The sequence below is a fragment of the Giraffa tippelskirchi genome, chromosome 2, assembly GCF_054371585.1.
Source record: "Giraffa tippelskirchi isolate mGirTip1 chromosome 2, T2T-mGirTip1v1.2.pri, whole genome shotgun sequence".
NCBI lineage: Eukaryota > Metazoa > Chordata > Mammalia > Artiodactyla > Giraffidae > Giraffa > Giraffa tippelskirchi.
Genome location: NC_137276.1, coordinates 175,541,801 through 175,551,215, shown reverse-complemented (window position 1 = coordinate 175,551,215; position 9,415 = coordinate 175,541,801). Strand labels below are relative to the sequence as shown.

At 41.1% G+C, this 9,415-nt stretch overlaps 1 protein-coding gene across 47 annotated transcripts in view; it reads right to left on the bottom strand.

The window, feature by feature from the left end:
- Positions 1-5,377: 5,377 nt before the first annotated feature.
- The window catches only part of ZBTB20 (zinc finger and BTB domain containing 20), an 825,041-nt gene continuing 821,003 nt past the window's right edge, over positions 5,378-9,415 (bottom strand). For all 47 annotated transcript variants that reach the window (XM_081572030.1, XM_081572048.1, XM_081572056.1 and 44 more), the window contains one exon: positions 5,378-8,049. In XM_081572030.1, the coding sequence (XP_081428156.1) occupies positions 7,628-8,049 (422 nt within the window). In that variant the 3' untranslated portion in view covers positions 5,378-7,627. The remainder of the gene's footprint in view (positions 8,050-9,415) is intronic.

Genomic DNA, 9,415 nt, shown 5'->3' with positions numbered 1-9,415 from the left:
GCCGTCAATTCTTAAAGATTACCAAAAAAGATTCTTCTGAGAGTCTATTGGTCTGCTAGACATGGTAAACAACCCACTTCTGGAAAGACTTCAGCAAAGGCCACACTGGTTTCAGGAGACACAGTTTATGAATGATGATGGTTCCCTGCAGATGCAGGCAGGATTGAGGAAGTTTTAGTCTGGGAGTCAGACTCACAAGTGGGTGGGCGTTTGTGCGCATAAACTGGGTTGCATAGAGGAAAGGAATGGAGGCCTTTGAGCCACGGAAGGGCTTGGGCCAAAGTCTGTACGGGCCTTGCCTGCCTGGCCCCGGTGCCCCTCCTCCACAGGAAACCTGGGCAAGAGGGGGTGCCCCAGACTGCTGCTCCCTCTTGTCTACTTGCCAGTGGAGGACATCTGTTCTACCTTCTTCTGGAGGAGAGCAGCCTGTCACTGTGGGTTCGCTGTGGATCCAACAAGCTGCCTTTGTTTCTCCCAACTCTGAAACGCTGCAAAAAGCAACAGAGTGGGCAGGTGACTGGTTCCTGGGAAGTGAGCCACCAGCCTCGAGCGCAATGGTGGGAAGAGGCAACGGTATCTATGCACCAGGACCTATGCTGTGTGTGCTTTGTTCGAGATGCACACATGACAGACTACCTCAAGCACACACGCAAACACACACGTCCACACACATGTCAATAAACCCCAGAGAAGAGCGGTTGGTTAAGTGCACTCTACTTCACACAAGCATATTCAAGTTTCTCATGAAAGGGGTATACAGAAATTTCTGACAGTTGGGCTCTTTCAGAATGTCCTAAAGCCTCATCACAGACAGTGGACAGCACTAACGCATCCAACTAAGGCAACAGAGCAGAAGCATGAGATACGTGAGACCTCTGACTAACTAGAAATTCCAGACTCTATCTTGTCACTGGGGAATATGAGTGTGGAACAGTTTTGTACTGAGAGCACCTCACACTGCGTGTGTACATGCATAATGTATACTCATTTACAGACATTTTGGACAGCAGCTGTGACATACTAGATGGGTTAAGTCCCTTTCATTACTAGAATCTACATATAAATTGCAATGATTTTGCTGGGCAATAACAAACTTCTGTTGCAACAGTAGTAGAAACAGATGTCTCCTAGGGGGTTAATTTCTTTTTTTTTTTCTGTCTTGGGTGTATTAGAATCTCATTGAAGCATTTTGAATCAAGGAAACCACTGAATTTGAAAGAGGGCTAGTTAGGGACTTTTTACACTCTAATTAGGTATTGCAAAAGCCAAGACTCCAATAACTGTGGCTAGATTTTCCCTACGATCTGCAGATTGTGCTCCTTCATTGAAGATTTGAAAGTTGTGAGTTTGCATTAAACAAAGAGCCACCAGATAAACAAGATGCTCATTGAAACTGAGAGAAAAAAAAAGTTTAGCGATATACACTGTACAGGAAGAGAAAGCTTTTTGTTGAGATTGTTCTCCCTGCTAAGGAAATGATTCAAACTAGCATCTTAGGCACCTGTGATCATGTCTCATGGGACTCACTATTTAGCTAATAGGATGTCTATTTTACATCCAGCCCAAACCTATGTCACTGAAATAGGATAAGAAATAGCAGCCATTCCTGAAAGCAGCCAGTTCCGTACAAGTTTGGTGCCTCCCTGTAAAGTCACTGTTTCCATAGTCTTCAGTCATGAATAGGGCTCAGTTTTGCGATAATGCAACCATTAAAAGGCAAGAAAGGGCCATGTCTTCATACCCTTCCAATCTCTCTATTTCTGTTCTCTTCCCTGGGCTTTCTGATTTAAGGCAGTAATTCTTTACTATAAGTGGCTTCCTGTGAAAATACCTTAACTGAGGTCACTTCAGATTAGATTTAGTCTGAAATTATTCAGTTTTTGGAGCAATAGACTGGGCCTGAAGAACCACTGGAATCCAGGCATTTTTGGTCAGCAGTGTGGAAAATGATGTTTCTTGTTTCAACACAGGGCATTTCTACCCCTCATTCAGTGAAATACATAGTTCTGAAAAGGGACCCATGCTGTGCAGCCCTCATCTTCTACCTCTTCACCCTAAAAAGAATTCAAACAGACCCTAGTGTTTCACACCATTTCCTGGGATCTATTAACGTGCACCACTGACTGCTACGGAGTCAGTGTTCTGTAGATATTCAGAGACTGAGCAAGATCTTTGGGGTATTTTGGTCAGGTTAATCATTTGAGTATCTAGTACTAGAAATGATGCCTTGGGTTAGTAGTTTTCCAGGCTCTGTGTTTACAGGAACACTGAGTCACCACAGCTTTCCTTCTTGGGGAGGTTGATGCAACATCACAAACGGCAACTCTGCACAAACAGCTGTTGGGAATATTCTCTCCAGAGCAAGAGCTCCTCTGTGCCCCTTTTTTTGTCTCCATTTGCAGCCCGAGCACCAGGGCAGAGATTGTTTTGAAAGTTTGCCCCGTGCCATCTATTTCCCGGGCACCTAGGAGAAGAGCCCCTTTCTCTGTGAGAACACAGAAGGGGAAGCAGCTGCAGCAGCCCCACCACAAGGCTGCATGTGGCCTCGGGGAGCCTGGTGTGGCTCAAGCACCCTCTTCACACACTAGGCACCGAGGGGCACTGGGTCGCCTGGTTCTTCTGTGGAATCAGGGAGTCTATTGAAAGTCGAGCGCGCCCTTCCTTTTGTTTGACACCAAGTCACATGGTTGTGTATTTAGTGTCTTGTTTTTCTCTTTATAAAATCTTTCTCGGGGGACAAAATTGGCCATTTAAATAAAGTTCTTTTATAGTGAGCAAAGAGGTTTCTCAGAGCCAGAAATCACTCAAAAGAAAGTCTGTTGACCCTACCCGTGGAAAAGCCCAGAGCTTTCTCTAAATACATCTTGCCAAACCTCCTAGTTTTGTGATTGGATGCTTTCTGGCTTCGCATTATTGGGTGCTGAATACATTTTGCAAACCTTCTGTTCTCTTCCCCATGGCTCCCAGGTCCCTGGACTTCAACTACATTAAAGAATTATTTTATACGATGTCTTTTAAGTCAGGTCACAACCGACAGGGCACTCCCTCCCTTCTCCTAAATTCCAAGGGCATCTCAGGCGGTGCCTGCTCCTCCTTTGCACGTACTGTTGGTGTACTTGGATGATGGGGTACAGGAAGTCTTCAGGACCAGTGTGAAACTAACACACCCAGAGGAAACCTTTTCTCTTTTTATACCACAATGCACACATTCTAACTGTTCATCAGTTAGAAGTTTTCTTGGTCCTTATAGAATGTTGGGCTGATACAAAACAAAACCCTGTGACTTTTAAACAAAGCATATTCAAGTCTTTCTTTCTAAGGCCAGGAGCTACTGTGACCTCTGAGATGCCTAGGAAGAAATGGGCTTCAGCCTGAACAACAGCAGGAAATTATCCATGACACTTACTCATGGTACAAACACATTTAGAGCATTAGGAATTTGGGGAAGAAAAAGTCTATTAAATTGTATTAAAAGCTAAAGTTTACAACTCAAACTATATAATAAGAAATATTTTGATATAGAGATTTTCATTTCAGATTCTTTTTTGGCCTGGCTTGTTTCTCAACTTTTTCCCCTGTGTAGATTTGTATCAGATCTATGTGTCCCAATTTCTTCCCTTTTTTGGGTTCCATTTTACTTACTAGGAGTTGGGGGGGTGGGTACAATTATTAGCATTTATTATATTAATAGGGGCAAAATTGCCTGCTCTGTTAAGATGCTACTGATGGTTTAGAGCTAAGACATTTTGTTTTTCATAGACTACATCTAAATGTCTTGAGATAAACATTCCTCTTTGACTTTTCTCCTTTCCCTTGTCCAGCTAATCCAGTTTTAAATCATAAATTGCTTAAAAAAAAAGGTACTTTTCCAAACCAGTTCTTGTTCCCTGTACTTATCTTAAGAGGTCTTATATCTGGAACATTTTATTCCATTACATCTATTTTTTTTTCCTGGCTACTGAAAATTTTCTTTTTTAAAAGCACTCATAACATCCTAGCATGATGTTCGAAATGTAAGAAGATTGTTGGATTTGAAACTAGAAAATAAAAAAGAATCCATGCTCATCTTCTATTCTTAAAGCAAAATGTTTCCCCTTTCCTAAGATGCTGGTGATTATTTAATTTAAAAGGAAGGATTGATCAACTAAAAGCTCCTTTATCCTTTTGAAACAGGTACAAACTGGTTTATTTCCCCTAATGTAGGTCAGTTTGGAAAGCAGGTCTTTCAGAGACCAGAGAATGGAGTAATGACCCCACAGCAAGTTCACTGCTCCCCAAACTTACATCTCCAACTTCAATCTAGCTTCTTCCTTTCTCCGGAGGACAATCTGTCAACTATTTTGGACTATGAGATGTCTTGGAGGAATATACACATAGTAAGAAAAAGTCTACTGCTATGTAAACCTGGATAGCACATATCATTAAAATGATTACCTCATTAGGAATTCTTTAGGGGTCCTCCAACATTTAAAAAACAGAGAGAGAAATACTTCATTTGAAGGGGAAGGATGAATATTAGGGTTTAAACTCAACTGGAATTTTTTTCCCCTACATGTTCTAGAACAAAAGGTAAATTTTAACCCAATTGCTTATTTTTTTATGTGAGAAATCAGCATTTAGGCAAATGGGTCTCCCTCAGATTTGAGAAGCAGATAGCTGAATGTGGTCCACACTGGCACCCAGGATCAAGTTTCTGGGGGTCCTATAATGTTGTCTGCTTTGCTAAGATTTGAGTAAGGACACCATTTAAACCAGCTACTGTCAAATAATTCAAAATATTTTAAAGTGGCTCTTGACCTTCTTCCATTTGTAACATATGCTGAGTGATTCCATGTGATTTTCCCTTAGATTAAAAAGATCTTTTTTAATGTCAATTTTTTTTCTGTGTTACATCATGGGTTGAATGACTTGTTTTTCAAAATATCAAAATTCTATGACATGGTTAATTAACTAATGCTCCCTCTGTTGGTAGTAGGTGGAAACACTGGAGTCTAAGATAGCTACTTCAAAAAGCACAATCAGCAAAAGAAAATGGACTTTTTCTTATTTCTGAAGCTGTTTCCCACCAGCTTTTAAAACAGGTCAATTTTGAATATGTAGTTTGTGGTAGGACTCCTCTTAGAAATCACGATGGGCAATACTTAAAGGTCAGTTAATCATCCATGGCTACATTAAAATTTCTAGCAAAATATTTACTGAATTAAGGACCACAGGACCAAATCAAACTCACATATACGCCAGTTGCACTAACCTTACTAATTATCGCAAAAACTTATGGAAAAGATGCAAGCTAACCAATTCTAAAATGATGAGTAAAACCAATGTAGTTATTATACAGTTGCTTCCCTTGGAAGATTTCTCCCCATTTGTTGCACAGTTTTGTTTTTTTTTTTTATAAATAAGTTGCTGATAGGAAAATTAAATGAAAATGCAAAGTAATTTTGAAACTGAGATCCACCTTTCCTTCTTTTTTTTTTTTTAAACTGTAGTTTACTTTCCCCTTTATGTGTATTAAAGTATGCCCAGCAGTGAAATCACCTTTGGAGTTTTTATACGGTTTAAGAATTCCTATGTTTGAGTTGGAATCCCTTTCGGACACTGTCTATATTGGAAAAATCTCTATTCTGATACCTTGATCAGGACCAAGGAGAGAAATCTCAACTAGGAAGAGAGAGTGGCATCTAAGATGATGCAATGAATTGGTGGTCTTTCAGATGATGGATGTTGGGCATCTGGGAGATTTTTGTTAGTTTCTTTAAAACCTTACCAACAAGCAAGGATTGATAAGGCATCTAAAGAATAATCATCTGATTTAGCCCTCTCAACCAGGGTGGGAACAGAAGCTGATCTTTGAAAGGAAGAAAGTGATTGTGGCATTGAGGCATCGTGATCTGCAACAGGCTTCTTCTGATAATGTCGCTCTCTGTAGTTGTGAAGGGTGAGGAGGGACAGCAGAGTTTCGTGAACTCCTCCTCCTGGCTGACCACAAAAGGAAAGGACCCATTTGTCAAGACCTCTAGAGTACTAGTGTTTCATCAAAGAAAAAAGGTGAAGTCAATAGAAATTCTAGAATCACAAGATCTCAATGAAACTTTCAGAGAAGCAAGAAATCTGTTTCTGAAAGATAAAGTCCCTCCCGTGAAAAAGAACAGAAATCTAGATGAATTGGTGAAAAAAATATTCAGTGGAGCAACATAAGCTTGCTAAAAGTCTAAAAACTACATATCAAAATACAAAGCAGCAGTTCAAATTACAGCAGGGATGGGCTGGCCAGAGGCCCTCATCAACCCAGGCAATACTTAAAATAATAAAAATTAAGAAAAATTTAAAAAAATATGAAGAAAATATCCTTCCTCTCTTTCAAATATAACTTTAATTGCCTTTTATTCTTTCTACCTGGAAGCAGTATCGCTAACCTTAACAGTCTTGACTTACCAAAAAATATATATATGTGTGTGAAATAAAATAAAAGAGAAGGGATTGGTGGCAGTGTATGCAAAACCAAAATGAAAAAAAATTACTTTTAACAATCTCACTTTTTTTGTATTTTTTTTACACAAATACTGTTGTAAATATATTAAAAAAATCAGCATTCTATCTGGTAAACGTCACTTTTGCCCCTCTATAAAATTTTGAATTAAAAAAGCCTCAAGAACTTTTTATTATTCCCCCCACCCTCCATTTTTCTTTCTTTTTCTCTTCCACAAGAATATATCCTCACACTTTTTTTTTTTGCAAAGATTGTTGGAAATAATCCTTCTCTTGTACCTAGAAACGTAGGTGCAAACCTCTGATATCTTTGTTTTATCTGCATTCCTGCCTTTCATGAAAGTCCCTCTTGATTGTGCTGAGGCTGGAGCTCAGCGAAGACACTGAATAAATACGATAGCCACTGTTGCTTGATGCTTGTCCAAGTCTTCCTGGCTTCTGCTGAAAGGGGGGTGTGGAGGAGGTGGGCCAAGGTGTGTGGACCCAGCAGAATCTGTGGGACAAGCCTGCCATTTGCCTTCCCCACACCATCAAACCTACACTCCCTTCCACCCCCACAGCCCTTTTTTATGGAAATCAGACAACGTGGTAGGTGGAAAAGAGCAGGGCCTTCCCTCTGGGTTTTCAACCAGAAAGTGATATATTCCACAGTTTTAAATGGTTACTGTGAAGTCCAAGCGGCCAGAATTGTGAAAATGTCCACTGAAACACTGCAAGCGGTGTATTTAAAGACAGTAGGCCTTTTAGATTTTGTTATATATTTTTGTAGTGCTCTTCACAAGTGAAAAAAAAATTTTTTTTTTTTACTTTTTTTTTTTCTAAAGATTTTTTTGTAAAGAAGGGTTGTATTTAGAGGCCAGTAGCTAGAGATCCAACCAGTGGACCTCCGAAGCACTACCAGGCCTTAAGGCCACCATCCAAGGGAGACTGGGAGAACTATTACTCCCCCCGAGCCTCCGGAAATGTAATGTACCAGCAGGCAAAAAACAGTTCTTCATGTAGTACAAAATGAAACGAAACAAAAACGAAAACAGAAAGTAAAAACGAAACCAAAACATTTCTTAAATTCTAGTGCCATAGCTTTTTTGTTTGTTTCTTTTTTGTTGTTTTGTTCATAAGAAAGAGAGAAAGATACTACTTATCCATCAGACACGTGCATCCTCATGTGGTCGTTGAACTGCTCGATTTGGTCAAACTTTGCTGGACAGACGGAGCAGACATAGGTGGTCCCCTCCGTGCAGGCCACCACCCCTGGGGGGCCAGCGCGGGACCCCGGGGGTGTGCCCGCAGGAGGGGTCCCATTGCTGGCACTGTGCAGGGCCACGTGTCGCTCCAGGAGGGTCTTGTGGGAGAACTTCTTTTTGCAGATGTAGCACTCATAGGACTTCTCGCCCCGGTGGAGGCGCATGTGCACGTTGAGGGAGCTCTTCTGGGTGAAGCGCTTGTTGCAGATGCTACACTGGTACGCCCTCACTCCCGTGTGTGTCACCATGTGCTTGATAAGGTAATCCTTTAAGGAGAAGGAGCGCCAGCAGATGCTGCATTGGTGGGGCTTCTCACCTGGCCACAGGGGAAAGACAGCAGGCAGAACGAACAGAGTGAGACACAGTCAGGGAGGGAGGACGAGAGACAGAAAAACAAGACAACAGAAAACAAAAACATTAAAGAAAAAATCTGATTGGTTAACGGAGCACCCCTGATTGGAAAGATCCAGTCCTTCCTGGCGTCTCATGTTCTGAGAAACCTTGCTTCAAGGTGCAGCCAGGAAAGTCTAGTGTGCTTCAGGTCCCCATGCCAGAAACTGGTTCTCTTGGAAAGCTACATGACATTCTCCAGTAAAAGTCGTCTAAGATCATTCTGTGGAGAGAGAGTGCTACTTCAAGGGGGTCACTTTCAATGCATTCATTAGCTGTATGTCTGCTATTTGCATCATCAAACACATAAGAAATAAGAGAGAGAAAAGTTCTTTGGAAACATAGGGATCTCTAGAATCTTTGGGAACCAAGGATGGTGGTGACATAGCTTGCCTCTCTGGGACAATAATCATTTCCAGTATTTTGTCTAGTAAATGCACTCATGCCTTGATCACAGGTCTGGAAAATATTGGTTTTTGTAGGAATAAGTCATTCTAAAGAGCTATGCCTTTGATTTTTTAAAAAAATCTATTTTAGACAGAAATCTTCCCAAAATGTAACTTCAGAGAGTTAATTGGTTATTCTGTCTAGACTGCCCTGAGCTGCAGATTGGCCTTGTCTCGTGTGGAGGTTGAGTAGGTGGTAGACAGCATGATGATCTCAGAGTCAAATGGTCCTGTTTAAATCTAGGCACCAAGGTACAGCCTGGCACTCTGACGAATCTCCAAATGCCTCTGAGGTACACAGTTCTGCTTACCTCACTGTGCTGGTGTTGACATAAAATACATGTGAAATCACTTTGCAGACCACCAAGAGTGATGTGGGAATACTTGCATGGTGTTCTTATTACAAGACTATCCATCCCTCCTCCACCATTAAATGGTTCCATACGCTTTTTTTGACCTCTTGGGTCAATTTTAAAAATAGTTTTCTCTTTCTTTGCTCTCAGTGTGTTAGCTGAAACCCTTCTTTCTCCTCAGTTTACTGCTTTGGTTTGCTCTTGGCTTAGAAACCAAATGATCAAACTTGCTAAAAGCTGTCATGTAAATAAGAATATTGTCACTGAATGACCACATGAAATAGTCTTCTATAAGTAACGTCCATGGGCCTGTAACATCTCTTTGGATAAATAGAGGCTTGTTTTTGTTGGTGCTGTTTGCCCTCATCTCTGCTCTTGGAGGGTGAGACTAACTACATTATGGTGTTTCCATCTCTCCCACCTCACCACTGACTGCCCAAGGCAGGCAGCCAACTCAGAAAGTCTGTCCATGTACCCTCCCATTGTTGTTTGC